This window comes from Phalacrocorax aristotelis, chromosome 3 (genome assembly GCF_949628215.1).
Source record: "Phalacrocorax aristotelis chromosome 3, bGulAri2.1, whole genome shotgun sequence".
NCBI classification, from domain to species: Eukaryota; Metazoa; Chordata; class Aves; order Suliformes; family Phalacrocoracidae; genus Phalacrocorax; species Phalacrocorax aristotelis.
The window spans coordinates 111,308,689-111,326,037 of record NC_134278.1 but is presented as its reverse complement, the minus strand read 5'-3'; the positions used below and the strand labels follow the sequence as shown (position 1 = coordinate 111,326,037).

Below are 17,349 nucleotides of genomic sequence, written 5' to 3'. Positions count from 1 at the left end.
TGTTACTGCCACAAAAATGGAAGTGGGGAGCTACGGCAATTCAGCCTCTAAAACATAATTTTGTCAACCTAATTTTTTTTTTCAGAGGGTAGCATTACAAGAGGCACCTTCAGCTCCTCAGACAGAAATACACTTTTGAAATGGAAGCATCAGTCTGAACCATAGGACTGTTTCAGAAGGGCGGTCTGCAGGGCATCAGTTCTCAACTTGAGGAAAGCTGGGTATACTATAGAAAAAGGCTGGTGGTACAGCCCTTTGGGAGGCTACTTCCCAGCTCTCAAGTATAGGTGACTTTTGTTTGTTCTTTCATTCTTCAAAGATCAATGCAAACCTTTATTTTCTATAAATAATTTAATAAATACTTTTGTTTTACAATGATACAACAAATAACAAATTCATAGCAAACGAGTCACAAAGAATTTAGGATCAGTATACTTTAATAAGGTATCAGTGTCAAAATACATTTCCTTATCAAGTTAAAGTTCCCATACAGTTATAATATTGTCAATAAGAATTCAGCAATATAGATTATGAAATAATTATGATAAAAAGTATGATTAATATTAAGACATGGACTATTTTTTCAGAGTGTTTTAGTAAACTGTTAGGGTATAACATCTTTAATGCTGAAACTACACAAATAAGAAAAGAGCAGTATTCAAGTGTCTTTAATCCTTGAGGCCTTTAAGTCCTAGCCACTGCAAATTTGTCAAATCTGGCTTGCCAATTTTCATCAGATTTTGATGCTTACAATATATTTTTCCCACACGGTCATAACATCACTTTAGGAGTAGAAAATTTTTGGTATTAAACTCTTGAAAGCTTGCCTACAATAGGGACTATACTTTTTTTTTTTTTTTACATTATGTACCAATAACAACAGATCTTCAGCTTTTCTAAGTATGTGTGGTTAAGATTCACTTACACAGCGAACTCTGAAGTGCTCAATGAACCCAAGGCTCCCTCTCCACAAGTGTCAGTGCATGATATAAAGCAATTTTATAAACCAGGCTTCAGCAGAATCAGAAGTCTCAAAAGAATCTCTTTGTTCTAAGTTTCTGGGCCAGATTTTTACCTCTTGTACGTTGCCACTGTTCCATTTTCTTCAATGAAGCTACGATGATTTATACCAGTGGAGGAAACAAGATGATATAGCCCAACATATATCTAGGTCTGTATGTTTTAAAGTCAGAACTGCTCACCTGCCTTTTATTACTTTAATATTTTTGCTGTTTAAATTACAACATATTTAAAGTTTCAAATCCCTTTGCCTTTGAAAGCATTCAAAGCCTTATTTTTTCAAAATATGTGTATGACAACTAATGATAGCTGGAAAGGAACTCTGAAAAATGTCTGGCTGCCTTTTAATGACATTTCAGCTACTGATTAATGTAAGGCAAGTAAAAATGATAGGGACCTGCCTGCTAGCTATTCATCTCACCACGCAACCCTTAATTCTTTTTGCCTACTACTTATAACTAAGTGAGTTAGCCTAATACGCTGGGAAATGCTACTTTTAGTTTTAACAATTCCACGTTGCAATTATATTGCTAGCTAGCATGTAAAATGAAAAGGGGTAACATTAATCAGAGCTGTTAGTACTGGCTGCTGGTCAGATTCCTGCTATATCAGCAACACCCTACTATTAGTTCTAGCAGAAACATCTCTTAAAGTTGTTGTGTCCTAGATACAGCAAAAGTACCAAGAGATTATTAACTACTGACCCAGAGAGAAATTTAAAAACAAAAGCAAAAAAATAAAAATCCAAAACCCAAAGAGAACCCCAGTTTTGTATAAAAAATAAAGGGAGTAACAAAGAACAAAACAGGAAACCCCAACACAAACAAAAACAGATGTCAAAATCCTCCACTGGGGTAAATCTGTAGGACTCCCTTGACTGTAGAGCTAAGCCAGGTTAAGGCAGCTGAGAACATGGCTCGGAAAAAAAAAAAAGCTTACAATGTGCAACTTTCACAGATACCCACAAACATTGCAGTTCGCTATTCACATTTCTTTCAACAAAGTGTATAAAAAAAGAAGGGAAGGGGGGGAAGTGGAAAGCTGGGATTTTCCCTTAGTATACATTTCCAAGAGTTATGAAAGTTACACTACAATAAATGCTGGAAAACAAAGACTCAAAGGCTTTCCATTTGGCAGATCAACAAGAAACTGTGGTTGGAGATCAAATTTGTTTCATTCATCTTTGGCAATAAAAATAAATCTTTGCAGTACTACAGCCAAAGTATCACATGATGAGGCATTTATACCACAGCTTTTTATTAGCATGAAATTTGAAGAAAATTTCAGAGTATAAATTACAAGTAATGAGATAAGGGGAGGGTAATCAAACTCTCTAAACAACACTTTAATTGCAATAGAGAAAATACAGTAGATGTATTTCTTTAATATGAATAATAAAGTGAGTAACTTCAAAAGGCCACTATTTGGTAACGTGGACAGGTTCAATATCTAAGTAAAATCCTGTAAAAGTGTATTGGTATTAGAAATTGTCTACTTGCAAAAATATATTTAAAAACTGAAGCTGTTTTGAACAGTATAGGCCACGGGCTATTGCAGGATCACTCAGGTTGCCTGGTCCAGTGCTCTGAGCAGTTCACTGCCCTGCAGAAGCGTAGAGCTGCCCAAAACAGGGACGTTCACCTCACAGTCATATCTCGTCAACTCGGGCAACAAGTAGGGTTCAAAGGAGGGCCCCAGCAGACGACTGGTCATACCTGGAAGAGATTTGTGGAGTAGGTCATGGTGCTGAGACCAGAGAGACTGAGAAAGGACTTCTTTCCCTCTCCTTCCTCTTCTGTTTATACCAGTTACCATTTCATTTTGTGTTTACGTCAATAGGCCTCAAACCACCAGCAGTTACAGGTTTTAGAGCAAACCCACACATTGCTCTGCCTGTCACATGGACAGGTGCAGTTTTTCACCTCCATCCCCAGTTAGATTGTTCAGAGAAAAACAATACAGGTGCAGATGAGGAAAGCTGTAGTAAACAACACAGTGTCTAAATTGATACCCATTCCCCTTATATATTAAAAGGGGCATATATATGTCCCTCCTAATTACTTATTTTAACTTTTGGAAGATGTGTTGAGACTCTAACCTACAAAATCCCTTATCAACACTGCAGTGAAGTTGTTTAGTACAATTTAATCAATTCCATCACAAGACAAGAGTATGGCTGGAGGATAACCGGACCTCTGTGGTAAAAATGTATTGAAGGGCAAAAATAAATTTTCCTCATCATTTTACAAATGTAAACATTAAAGTTTCACACTAAAAAAACAACTAATTTTTCATTCTATGAAACAAGACATAGTTGGTTGTTGGTTTATCATCCTCCTCCATATTTTTTACAGTGTTTTCTTTCATGGAATTAGTACTGGAACCAAGTACCAACACTTTCCAGTTTCTGTATTTGACAGCTCTTACCTGATGCTTTATGAGCTGGCTGGACAGTATAGTCCTCATAATGGGAACTGTAAAACGGAGGGGGAAATGCTCCTGCTTTCAAATTTTCACCAGGACTGCCACAGGTGGGTTGCTGCTGCTGCTGCAGTTGATTCATCGGTTGGCTCAGACCTCTTGAGTTACAGACAAATTCATCTGATTAACATAGTAGGGAAAAAAAAGTTAAATTCAACATACGTGTACCTACACCTTGTCACAAAAGAAGTCCAGAAACAGCACTAGCTCTAGAAGTAGTACTGCACCCAAGATATGCTTGTGTAAGGAAACACAATGTTGTTGAGAAAGTGTCAGCTCTAGCTCTGACGTGTCTGCGCCTTGGATCGGCATGAGATGAGTTTATCTCCATTAAGCTGATCTCTGTTACCTCCAAAGCAAGGGTGTGAACATACATGAAACCATCTACCTGGTAGTTACCAAATGTACCTTAAATTGTTCAGCTTTTAGTAATACAATTTGATCTTTAATTTTTGCTTAGTGTAATATTTACAGAGCTGATTTACATTTCCTTTTGAAAGAGTTTGTTTCTATTCAGCTTGTTTTAAAATTGTGTTTCAATACTTAACATTGCAAAACCGCTTTCTTTTCTCTTACCAGTAAGCACACTTGTACTGAGAGACTTCTTTTCTGTAACCAAGGAACAGTTTTCCCCTTTGAGAAATTTCATTCTCTTCCACATTAGGTGAGATGGGTTAATGACAGATGGATCTCCCTAGAATGTGAAGAAAACCAAAACAAATAATTACACCGATGACCACGGTGAGTCCAAAGTTGTAAAGGGAATGCACTTCTTGTCATTACCCCACTCAGCTGTTGCAATGCTTGTTCTTCATAATCCAGTTGTCGCTTCAGTTTCAAACTGTTAGACAGAGCAATTCTTGCTGGGTTTATATCTATGCCTCGCTGCCCAAAAGCATCCAGGGGCCTATTGAGAAAAAGATCTCTGGGTGAGCGAACAGGGAGGCAAATCTAAACCATCTTGTTCATTTACACAGAATCTTCTTTCATTTAAAGACATTTAAGGTGTCTTTGACACATGACAGTGGACAGACCTCAAATGTCAAAAGTTTTTATTTCCTTTGGTTAGTCATCCCACAAGCTTTGGAAACTTTGGACTTCTGGGATCAAAGACTAATGAAAGTCCAGCATAAACAGCCTCTAGGAATCGCTAGGCAGACATAAGAATGCTGTGGAAAAGGAAGTCATGCAACTTTTAAGGATAGGATTTTGAGAGTAGGCCCCCTTGCTTTGCCTATTAAATACGAACACAGAGGTTGCTGTTTGGGGACAAACTCTCTCTTTCCAGATGCATATTCAGACAGTGGTATTTCTGCCAACAACAAGAAATCCCAGAAAGCAAACGGCAAGTAAACTGCACAGATTCATGTTTTAAAAAGATTGTTGCTATTTTATGTACTTCCTCAACGTCTTAGTATGAACAACACTGAAAACCCACTCTCTGCATGCTACCCAAGAGCTTCAGAGACGCTTCTAGCTATGACAGGAAACTCCCAGGAGTCTAGCCTCTGATCTATGTCTTATCCCATACTGTTCAGATGTGTAAGAAAGTGATCAAGGCAAAGATGGGCTGTAGAAAAAAATATGTATGCCAACAATAAATGTACTGTCATCCCTCCCTCTCCCCTTTTTCTGTTGTGCAAAAAAATGCATGCAAAATAAGAAAGTATGCGTGGGTACCAGCTTACTGCTAGACCAGTAAGCCTCTTCAGAATTTTTTTTATAACTGCATCAAGTCAAGCACACTTTGCAAAATCACTTAGGTAATCTTTACCCAACCAGCAGGAAATTCATTCATGCATCCTTACAGGCAGCAAAAAATTAGCCCACTTCTGATTCCCCTAGACTGACTGCTGCTGGGAGAGCACACTGATTTCCTAAAAAAATGCAGTCTGATGCCTATCAAAGAATTGACGGGCATTGATATCAAAGCATTGAATTGAGAAAAAAAAGAGAATTTTTCAATATTATGAGCCCCCTCCCCAGTCTTTTCTGAGTACCATACATAGTTATACCCCCAAAACTCTTACCTTTTTTTATACATGGGCATGCTGGGAGAATGTACTGGTGGCCCTGAAGCAGAACTTGATAGGGATCCTGAGTATTTATCCATGTGTCTCCATTTAGCAGGAACATATTCTAATGGGGGATCAGGTGGCCACTGGGTGTTTGGTCTTCCTCCCATCGAAGACAGGGGAGTGCTGGCTTGGTCATGGTATGGTGGCAGTGATGACCTGCTCATGTTGTTGAAGAACACTGATGACAGAGACCCATGACCAGGGTTAATGTTTTTATTTGATAGCTGTGGGCAATATTTCTCTGGGAGGAACTGATTCTGTGAAGCAGAAGCAAGGGGTTGGAAGATGGTACTCATGCTACTTAGACTCTGCTGGGTATTTTGTGCACTTTCAGAGAGAGGACGTTCTTCTTGGCAGATTGGGCTGAGCTGGAAATCTTCTCCATCCATAGGAATGTAAGGCGCCAAGGTTTCAAGGTCCAGTTCATTGAAGTCAGTCTGCACAAAAATAAAGATATCTTATTTCTATGACTAGCATACATGTTCATCATATCAAGCTGAAGAAAAAACCTTCCAGATAAGCAGTGTTTGCTAATGCAACTTGCATGCAGCCTGCAACATCACTGTGATCTGAACCAGATCTTGTGTTTCATTAAGCTTTGAGTAACTTGTCTGCCAAGACTCTACAACACGTGGCATGTAGTTCAACCTCAGGCTTTTTCATGCTAAAATACAAAACACAGCGTTCTCATAATCCAGCTACAAGAGAAAAAATGTGTCTAGAAAATGTAAAAGTTTTTAAAAAATGTAGTTGGAAGGACACTATTGCACTTAAAATTTTTTTTTTTTTTTTTTTCTTGGAGAACTAGTCATATTTAAATTCCTTTCTCCTGGTGTTTAACCACAGCAGAACAGAGAGGGAAATGAATGCTGGCCCACCAGTCAGCTCAGGACAGGTGCACTTTTCTAACACTTATTTTTCCCACCAGGCAAACCTGCACACCTGTGAAAGCAGATGCTGAGTCTGACAAAACTGAAGTTTGCAGATGTCAAGTCTTGCACTGCGTTTGATCCCGATCCACATTTCCCTCCTATCTGTCCACTCTTTCTATTGCCTTCATTGCTATTTCTGTGTCCAAACTTAGATGACGTTCCTTCAGGATATGGACTACAGCCTACCTGTATCTTACTAAGTCTGCAAACTGCACTGGCAAATTGAGGCACTTCATTTGGGCCAAATTCACCCCAGACATTCCATAGGACTAATAGAAGGAGATGAGTGTAAGGTCTGAGCTGCCTATTCCTTTCTCTTAATAGTTAAGAAACATAAGCTCTTAACAAAGGCATTTCAATTAAGTACCTAAAGTTAGGTGGGCTGAATCAGGCCTACGCCTTTTATACACTTGATGTAATGTTGTAATAGTGGAGGATTAAGAGAGTTATTTATGGAGGGAATTTCTACACTTACACTCTGATTAGAATGCAGGAGACTGATACTTTCTGTTACTTCATGTGCGAGTAATTGTCACATCTCTCTGAAATCCTCCAAAAGGTAAGATGAGGAATATATCCAAAATGACAGTTTTCATTTTGTAGTTAGAGGCGTGTGCTATGAGGGGCACTTCTTTCTCATTTTGAGGTTTTGCAGGAATTAGTTTACTTAACATTAGGCCAGATTAAAAAAAAAAAAATGCTGCCGCTTATATTCCTTATCTAGTCTATAGAAGCTTCCAAATTCTGCAAGCTCTCTGCTGCTTCTTTCTTCTTAGCAGTGCCACCACAGTGACACCCTAAGGCGCTTGCTTCAGAGAGGTAGGGATAGAAATTTACACCCCAGCTTTTGAAAGTGTGTATTTTTGTTAATGTAGTGCATCAAAGTTTTGGTGTACATGTGCAAATGTAGTTTGCATGTATGTTACTATATCTGCACATACAGCATGCATCTGTACTACCTGCTAGAAGGGGACTGATTCTTACGGCTTTTGGAAGAGCTACTAGTTCCTTACCTGGGAGTTGCACTGACTTTTTGATTCTGTGTCCATGGCAAAGAGTTTTTCAATCACCTCAATCTTAAGATCTTCATCCACAGAACTGTAATAATCTCCTGGGCTGCTTGGCTGCACAGAAATAAGAATTTGCTATAGGCACCAAGACAACCACGGTATTGGCTAGCATCATGCAGTTTATACTGTGCTATTCAGTAGCAGATCTCTCCTGTGATACCAGACTATATATAGTGTCCTCAGAACCCAAAACTGTCCACTTCTATCATATGCTTTTCTCCAACACTTGACGACTTGTCACGACAAAATTTGAGAGCTATACTGATTAACAAGGGCACCCAATACAGGAACCTAATTGTCATCTTAGTTTGTATGGGGTTTTTGGCAACTCAGGCCAGCAACGTGAGATGTACACTATTAAACACTTGTGTGAAGAAGGGAGACAGTTAACGCTACACCTCAATGTCTTGATTAAAATTGGACACATCCTCTAATAAAGGCCGGCTAAGAGTGGCTCTAGCTCTTGGGGACAGTGCCGTGAAAGCACATTCATTCTTTCAGTGAGGAACGCCATGGAACTGCTCTCAAAAGCTTGAGTTGGGTAAAGTTTCTGGACTAGAGACTATAGATTCTAGTTAAGAAACAGAGAGGCCATATGGGTCTGGGTCGATGGTGCTAGTGACCACACACCATTTTACACTGTTTTGTTTTATTTAAGGCTAACTCCATGAAAGGTAGTAGCATGTTCTTCTACTAGTTGTTTTATAGGTTATATTAATTACTGAGGGACAGCTGGGAGAAAATGAAGATTGAAATGTAAAGGCAGGATATAGTTCTCATCTGTTTCTGCTGTTGATGCTTAAGATATATGCAGTACAGGAGGAATACAGATCCACTGGGCCTCGTTAATAAGCAATGAGACAGGACTGCTAACATGAAAATATCATGTATGTATATTGATGTGACTTACATACAAAGTATTACATGCAGTTTTTTAAAGCTCTTCTTACCGTGGAACAGCTACTGTTGCTGCTTGCACTTGGAGTACTGTTGCCAGGTGCAATCTGAGGCATTGTAAAGGATGGTATCGTCAGTGTTTCACCTTGAGCAGTGTGGCTTTTCCCTTCCACTGGCCATGCTTTATTAGGTGTCAAAACAGCACTGGTGAAGGCAGGGGCTTCCTCAAACTTCTGTGTCCCTGCATGGAGTTTTAACAATATTAATGGATGCTTTTAGGTTGTGCTGAGTTATAATTGCAGCTATTCCCTGAAAGTAAACACTGCTCCTAGTTGCTATGACAATAAGTTGGCATAGACTTAATGCATGTTGTTTAGTCAGCAAGAAAGCCCGATTCTGCTCTCATTCACAGAAATTTTCCACTGGCGTGAGCACGTGAGCTCTTATAGCCATTACTCCTGATTTGTACACACAGCAAACAGACCTCGTCTGTTAAGTTTCTAAATACAGGCTCATATGTGGTTCTTTGCTGCACAAAAATTATTTATACAAGTACTAACCAAAATCCAGGGAAATAATGGCATCGCCGGGTGTTGGTGCCAGCTGAGCAAGTTCCTCTGGTTCCTCCTTTAACTTAGTAAACAAGAAGTCGCTCTTCTCTGTGCCAGGGATGCCGCTCTCATAGGTGGTGCCCATCGTCAGCAGGTGAGGCTTGAAGAGTGATTCTGTTTGGTCCATGGAGAACACAACATCGTTCTTCTCAATTTCACTAACAAGAAAATAGGTTTTAGGTATTTTGCACTCAAAAAAGAAAAAAGTAGGCAGTACAAACTGTCTAAAGCTGGGGCCCATACAAGCGTTTTGGCCTCTCTCAGTCGCACGCCAGGTTCTCGACAGGCGAGGCACAGTTCCAGCGTTGCTGAGCACCACCATCTCAGATGACGCAGAGAGTGTGTTCAGGACTTCTGTGGAATACTCAGGGCTTTGTTGCTCTGCTTTTTAAAGGGATGTAATCGAGGCTGTAATGACCCAGACTATCACTCAAACAAGTATTTCCTATTTTGGCCCCATCTAGGACCAAAAATACTTGAGTTTTGCCAGACGGAGGCAAAACTCCTGATTGGTCCTGATTTTTGAGGCAGAAAACAGCTTCTCCTAGCAACAGAAGATACAATTACTACTTAATTTTATGTCTGTGTCACAGCATTAGACAAACAAAACATATTAGCAGTTGTGTTACACAATAAAACCTTCAGTGCAGGCTTTATACTCTGTTGTATCAGCAGAGCAGCCACTATGCAGAAGAGAGAGGCTGTGGTGTATTTCAACAGCATGTATGGGAATGGGCATGCCACATTTTCCATCGATGGCTAACAAACATGACTAAACGGATTTCAGAATAACAACACCGAATAAATAGACCCTTCATAAGTTCCTCTGATTATTGCATTTCTTCCAGCACATGCATCCATACATGGTTTTTCTGTGCCATACAACTTACCTCAGCACATAGTTGACACAGACGATACACTGAGGCTGTAGGTTGCGCGTATTGTAAATCACCGTTCCTTGAGTCTCCAGCCATACATATCCGCCATGCTTGGCAAGCATACGGTACTGGCCCGTCACTACTTGACCTTTTGTACACACTGAGAAAAGGGGGCAGAGAGAAATAAATAATGCAGCGGGACAGGAACGCACAATATGTAACACTTGTTTTAAATAAACCCGATTCTGAGTTTTTATTCCGCAAAACTACACTAAGACATTCGTTAGCAAGGATGTTTACCTTTAGGAAAATTTAGCCATTTTAAATATAAAATGGGCTGCTAATTTGCGGTCTCAAGATGCCTGGCATTTGCGTTCTTTAGATGGTCTGAGTACTCAGATCAGAGTGTGGGTTGTTTAGTTGTGGGGGTTTTTTGGGGTTGGTGGTTTTTTGTTTTTTTTGGTTTTTTTTTTTGCATGTAATGTAAGATCCTAAGTGCCCCCAAAACAATGCTCGCTGACCCATGTGACAAATCAAATGTTTACTTAAGTCAAAATGTATTTTTGAACTAGCCTGTGTTTCTCAACCAAGGAACTGACAATAGTACAGCTCGGGTTTAAAGCTTCATCTAGATGTCTAAAGGGTTAAATCCCCCCCGTCAATATTTTGTAATATTTGAAGAGAATGAGTTTTCAATATGGAGCTTTGGACTTGAGATGTAAAGTTTTATGATTATGTTTTTTGCCTGAGGACAGTATGCCATGAAACTAATGCCCTAAAAATAACGCGGTTTGACTTAGTAAGGCTGGAAATTTGATTCTGCATTCTTTGTACAGAAAAATTCCTTGTGAATGTGGCCATTAACAGAAGCTATTTATTGTCAGTCTCCCCTACTTAGCCACCATACAAATGTACAAATCCGGGCCTGTGAAATGCAACAACTGTTTTGCAGATAATTGTTGCTGTGTTTATTCCTCTATCTCTGAAGTTTGTTTGTTTTCTTGCTAGGAGTATTTAATCATCCTTCATTTAATTTATTTAGACAAAGTAGAACATTACTTTTATTGATTAAATACTTCTGGTGGAACAAAATCAAAAGGCTTTCATTTCAAAGTGTTTTAGTGACTGGACTGTTCTGCTTTGCTTGTGAAACATAATTACACTGCTTCCTAATCATCAGCTCATCAATAAGAGTCACAGTGTAGGCGCCTGTTACATTACAAAGAAGCTTTTTACTGCTTTAATCTTTTTTATTATTATTATTCAAAGCATGTCACGTTCTGATATAATAAAGTACAGCAGAATCCCTCCATGGGGTAATCTCATAAATTACTAATACACGCATAACTACTGACTTTGCCATCAGTGCTACATTTAAGGTTCTACCTTCAGAGTGAATTTTTTTTTTTCGTAAGTATACATTACCTGTATCTTTACCGAACTAGTAATATCTCAATGAAATAGACTCCTATTATATTCCTTAACTTTGGGTGGAGGAAGGGGGAAGGCACGGTTGAATTTAATTGAACACAAAATTTGTTTTTTAATTGCTGAGACACACTTGAGAAATATGATTCACTTGGAAGGCTTGTCAAACTTCTGCTAAGTACTACCAAGTGGCGGGTCCCAGATGGTGACATTCAGCTCCCCACTGAAGGCAATAGCAAAATTCCCATTGGCTTTAATGGCAACAAGACCAGAGTCTAAATGGAAGCGATTACAGATTATTAATTGCTGAATTGGAAAATAGAGCTCTATGGTCAATCTTTTGTGTAGATTTATGTAACAAGACAGAGATTTTAATCTTGTTCGCATGAAGTGTGAAAAACTGGGTATGCTAAATATTGCCAAACGCATTCTAGTCTTCCATTTGATGGTGACTAATTGAGACTTTCGTACTCTATATGCACTACACTTCCAGCCAAGAACACAAACACTATTGTGGCTTGCTTGAATGTGAGGTTGTTATTTCACCTCAAGAAAAAAAAGAAAAAAACCAACCCTGCAGTACAGTAGAACTGCAATAAGCCGGATTTATCATTAAATTAGAAGGAAGGAAAGGGAAGGAGTTCTGCTTCTATGCAAGAGACTAATTTGAGGTTTTTCTCCCTCTCTCTCTTCAAACTTCAGACTCTTTATTTCCTATGCATCTGTACAACACTAAATGGTTGGCACTGTCAAAATTGATGACTGTATTACTGCATGAATATATACTCTATACATAGCACATTTCTAATAAAAACTACTGTTTAATCAATACAAGTGTGCTGAACATGAATTTTGATGTGGATATTTCCATGTATAAATGACCATGGCCAGGAAGAACTGTAAACAGGAAGTTCTGTATAGCTATGTGCTAGGAAGAGCTAGCGAGTTCTGTATTAGCTATATACCTACTTGGTTGCCCTGTGCATTAGACAACATCTCAATGGCATGCATTACAAAACCTAGGCATTTCCTATTTGGAAGGCTTATATGTGTTTTCTCAAGTCACAGCTTGCTGTCATTTTGCCTTTGCGGTTGCTCTCTGCGTTGGTAAGAAGCCTGACTGCCCCAGAAGACACAGGAAGTATTTAGCTTAGGAAAAAAGGGTCAAATTTGCTGACAAGGTAAAGTGATGATTCTGTTGTGGGCAACAGCATTTATCACAGCACAGAGTTTGGTTCTGTGCCTACAACAGTAAAGGTCATCCATGCTGATGCTGTGCTAGCAGAAACACTATGGAACAGTTTGAGTCTAAATATTTATAACCTATGCAGTGCACAGAACCTTGAGCACCCCTCTAGGTTTTCCCTCGCCTTCATTCTGCTTCTCTATCAGTCCTCATGCCCAACAGCAAAGTTTTGTAGGACCTGGCCCTTTTCAGCAGGCACAAATGGCATCTAGACATAAACTGTGCTCTACATGAGGTGACTCAAATTGCTAGAGTGAGAAGCAACCTCAATCAATACCTGGTCAAGATGGTTACTAGAAAGTCTCCAGAAATCTTTACGTGAACAAGCCCCAACTCAATGGTCCCATTTAATTAATCAGATAGGGATAACCAGCAAGGGCTCTCTCTCCCCTGTTACCACAAAGCTTGCCAGCTCTCATTTAGTTCCCTTCCTGCCATTGTCCCATTCTTAGAAATACATCTCAAAAATTCAAAACCAACAGGGCAGCATACCCATGGATTTCTCAGGATGACTCTCGATACCCCAGTATAGGGTATGGACATCCTTGTCAATGAATATCACTCATTCCTTTCATTGCTAAAAGCAGGAACACATATTTACCTAAGAAACAATTTTAACAAATACATTCCCAGACAACTCACTGTAGAGTAGTATGGTGTGATTTCCTCCCTCCCCCCTCTTTCTTTCTTTCTTTCTTTCAAAGCAGCTCTGGAAACAGGATGATTCATACCAACACTGTTTTACAGCACACAACTTTGATCACTGCCAAACATTCTTTCAAGTAACATTTCAACTCAAAGCTGTGCTGAATCCTTGCCATTGGAGCTAATGCATATTCCCGTTTTCCCTTAAGGTCAGACAGTTATTCTTTGCTGCTACTTTTCTCTGGAAAGCACAGAAATAATTTCTGTAAGTCTATTTGGTGGGCAATTCCCTACAGACATAATAAGTCATGCACTTTCTTCCTGAGGACAGAGACCTTTATCACAGTAACTAAAAGGTGGGGTATTTTTTTTAGCTTGTGGACTCCAGCCTAGCAGGTTTGCTTTGTTTTTAATAAAAAGAGCAGCAGAGAAGTTTTAGCAGTTCATTGCTGAGAACTGTCCCATGCACTAGATCAGTGGTTTTTAACAGTCAGAGGAGAGAAATGTCATTTGTACATTAGTCCACCATACTGTCTCCAGCCATAGCACCAACTCTAAGGACAGAGACTGAAGATGTAAATCCAATAATCTTAAGACACCTTATGTGAGAGAGAGAGGATGCATAAATGTGTGGGGCCTGCTGAAGAGAGGGAGCAGATCTCCCAGAACGATTGGGCTATTTTACATTAAAACCAGCTAAAACTGGCAGTTCACATAGGCATAAGAATAACAAGCTGCTGCTGCTCCTGGCAGTATATACTATTTGTATAATTAATATCCCTTTTAGAAATTCTCCTTGCACATCTGTTTTGGGTGGGGAAGATAGTTGTTAGTTGATAGCAGAAGAAAGACATCCAAAAATACACTGCAACAAGCTCTTCCTATTACCCTTTGCAGCTGGTTCTTCCTGCGGAGCCCGGTGGCACACCAGAACGATAGTACCACGAGTAAATGCACGTCTCACAATGCTAGTACCACCTAACTCAGCTTTTCAAATTCTCAGCAGATCCTTGTATTATCCCTCAGAGAGGCAGTGATTCTCCTCTCCACCATCCAAGTTTAGTTTTAATTATGGCAAAAATCAGACCCTCTGGAAAGATCAGCAGCAGGTTTCAGCTAGACAACCACGGTAACCTGTAAGCTTTCTTGCAAAGTGTAAATACTGTCCTCCAAGAATATCTGCACACAAGGTGCATTTGTATTTTCAACTGCTTACTGAGGTACCCGCAAGCTGTGCTTTACATGAAAACTATGAAGAAAAATAAGAATGTGACTTACAGTTCTGGTGACTCTTGGTCATACTCTCCGAGTCCAAGGCATGGTAGAACTCGTATGCTGAACGGCCCAGCAGCTCCTCTGGATGGTATCCAATCAACTCTGTTATTCTTGGTTTAAAAAAACCCAAATATTTAAAATTCAGGTCATCTTAGCCTTATGCTTACACGTGCAGGGCAGTTATCAGCTCTAGTCCTTAGTCTAAAAGAATTAAATCCACAATACGGGAAATTCTGAACTTCCAAACACATCAGGAGCCATAGAGCACTTCTGATCACGTTCTGAAATATTTCCATGTTCAGAATAAACTGCCTTTTACTACTACTGGAATAAAACCTTGGTAGGGATGTCTTTACATGTGTTGTAAATTTTCCCAGGCCTATTGCACAATATATCTTATACAAGGTCTGAACTGGAAAACCATTGCTGACGAAGTTCTCAAGCTGTCCACTACATGCAGAACTCCCAACTACCCCAATTCAAAAATCAAATGCATGTGAGGGGCATAGTGGTTGGCACCATTAGGTTTAAAAGTATGTGTACACTTAAAGACTATAGATAAAAGGGTTAAATCACTACTTTAGGTATTGCATTTAATAAAATAAAAATGCAAGGTGAGAAATTAAGGGCAGTTAACAAAAAAAAATCAGCTCTTCTACTTAGTGTTTCCCAATTATATGAGAACTTTAGCATGTGGATTAGGTTACTTGGGTGACTAATCCACAAACTAAGACCTTTTTCAGAGCCTTTCGGAGTACCCAGGCAAGGCAGGATTTCTCACAAGTTGCTGAATAAATGAAAATAGGTCATCAAACTGTGCAGATGATTTTCTCTAATGAGGGGGTGGAGGAAAAGGCTTCTTTTTGCCTAAATTCAATTTGAAATACCACTGCACACAACTTTACAGGAAACATGGTTTGTAAAAAATAATTCAAAAGCAAAGATACCATATCTTCTGAAAAAATAAGGAAACATTTCCGTTTTCCACGTCAACACCACTCTTGAATGCCTTTTCCTAGCTTTTAAACTGCAGTAACAACCTGCAACATAGCAGAGAGCAGTAGCAAAAACAACTACAAGTAGACTGCTAAGCTGTCATAAAGCTTGGAAAGCCAGGAGGTTTGCAAGGAATGGTCACATCTTGCAGCACATCACTGCCATCCATGGTAGTGCCCAGGTTTTACGCCTCGTAACTAACTCCCTTGGAAGGGCTTTATCTGTCACCACCACATTTGATTAGTGGAGTTGCTACTTTTAAGAGACACATCCTCAGGTTTGTGTACTCCCTGGAAGGACAGCCTTGGCCCAGCCCTCCAGACACAAGCATGTCTTTACAAGACAGACATGTAAATACTATAAAACAAACAGAGTAAGAGCATGGCATTCATCTCCCAGATCCTCCTCCAGCAAGGAAGACACATAAGATGGAGCTATTTTGTGTATGGTTTGAACGCCAAGGCATTGAGTCAGGTTTCCCCTCGCCTCCACAGAACTGTATAGCTCATACCCCCAGGACACCTTGGTTTTGTCACTCTGAAAACTACTCTCTGCCCTGATTTCCATGGAATGAACCTGGATTTAGATGGTTTAGTTGAGCAAAGACTGTAGTTTGTTTTACTGGGTTCCCCCCGAAAACTTACTCTTCTGTTTATGTTTACAGTTTTATTTACACTTAAGACTGACAAAGGGGAAATTCTTGAATCAGGTTTCAAAGAGTTGCTTTTTTGACTCTTCACTGACATGCCTCTCAGCTTTTAAATTGTACCCCAGCCAAATCTGTAACTTTTCTCTGAAACCACAATTACTTCTTTTTTAACAAAAGCAGAAGTTCTCATAATGAATTGGTCATCAGAGCTGAAACGTCAGAAGAAAACAACAAATATAGAAGGAGCTCTAATGAATATAAGCAAGGGTCCCAAAATACAGTTGCTGCTTGCCTTTACACAGTCAGCTGGGACACACTGGTGTAAGTGCCCAGAGGCTTTTGCCAGGACCAGTGTAAATATACAGGCTTTAAAAACAGAAACTATGGCCTTTGGTTATATAATGGCATAGTATCACAAAACCACCCCGGTTAGTTTGGAGCTCATTACAAGGGGAAGGCTTTTAAAATTCAGGAAGCTGAGGATTTACTCTTAATCCAGTCATTAGGAGCTGAGAGCCAAGTCGGGGTTGAGTGGGGAGAAGGAAAAGGAAATAAAGATAATGGGAAAAAAAGAAGCATCATATACCCAGCAACACCAATGCAAATCCAAAACCACGTTACAGCCTTCATGGGTGTCAACAGTGGAAATGAGATAGCAAGCAAAAATCTATGCCTTACAACCGGCTGAGGGACTCTTATCATATAGGAACTGCAACCTCTATGCCAAATTGTCTACTCCAATCCTGTAATTCCCCTCTCAAATTGCTCCTCACTGATCAGTTCATTATGAGTGTCCTCACTATAAAATGACTCTTCTTGTCATTCCATGGCACAGAACAACTTGTGGTGCGATCCTGCTGTGACAATGTCAACTTTAATTAGATCTAGTGTAATCTTGAAAGGAAGTTAGCAAGTGGTGGGTTGATATCTTTTTACTACAACCAAATAAAAAGTATACAGAAAAAATAAAAATAAGATATCAAAGAATATCCACAAACTCCACAACACAGGCCAAATTCTAAATCCATGCCTGGTAACAGTGAAATACTAATCAAAAGTAATTGTTTTAAAGTGGTTACAGCCTCTATGTCCTTGCTAACTGATCTGTTACTCTGTTACCACTATTCAGATGCATTACATTTC

The 17,349-nt window shown here is 39.5% G+C and overlaps 1 protein-coding gene and 1 long non-coding RNA gene across 3 annotated transcripts in view; one reads left to right on the top strand and one right to left on the bottom strand.

Moving 5' to 3' along the window:
* Positions 1-419: 419 nt before the first annotated feature.
* Positions 420-17,349, bottom strand: part of EPAS1 (endothelial PAS domain protein 1) — a 79,940-nt gene continuing 63,010 nt past the window's right edge. For both annotated transcript variants that reach the window (XM_075089084.1, XM_075089083.1), the window contains exons 7-16: positions 14,565-14,671; positions 9,980-10,127; positions 9,039-9,247; positions 8,532-8,719; positions 7,525-7,635; positions 5,532-6,016; positions 4,285-4,408; positions 4,078-4,195; positions 3,448-3,621; positions 420-2,735 (exon numbers count right to left, since the gene is read on the bottom strand). In XM_075089084.1, the coding sequence (XP_074945185.1) occupies positions 2,584-2,735; positions 3,448-3,621; positions 4,078-4,195; positions 4,285-4,408; positions 5,532-6,016; positions 7,525-7,635; positions 8,532-8,719; positions 9,039-9,247; positions 9,980-10,127; positions 14,565-14,671 (1,816 nt within the window). In that variant the 3' untranslated portion in view covers positions 420-2,583. The remainder of the gene's footprint in view (positions 2,736-3,447; positions 3,622-4,077; positions 4,196-4,284; positions 4,409-5,531; positions 6,017-7,524; positions 7,636-8,531; positions 8,720-9,038; positions 9,248-9,979; positions 10,128-14,564; positions 14,672-17,349) is intronic.
* LOC142055301 (uncharacterized) lies at positions 4,163-8,720 on the top strand. Its single transcript, XR_012659890.1, has 2 exons — positions 4,163-4,242; positions 6,508-8,720. It is a non-coding gene; the product is annotated as an uncharacterized LOC142055301 (long non-coding RNA).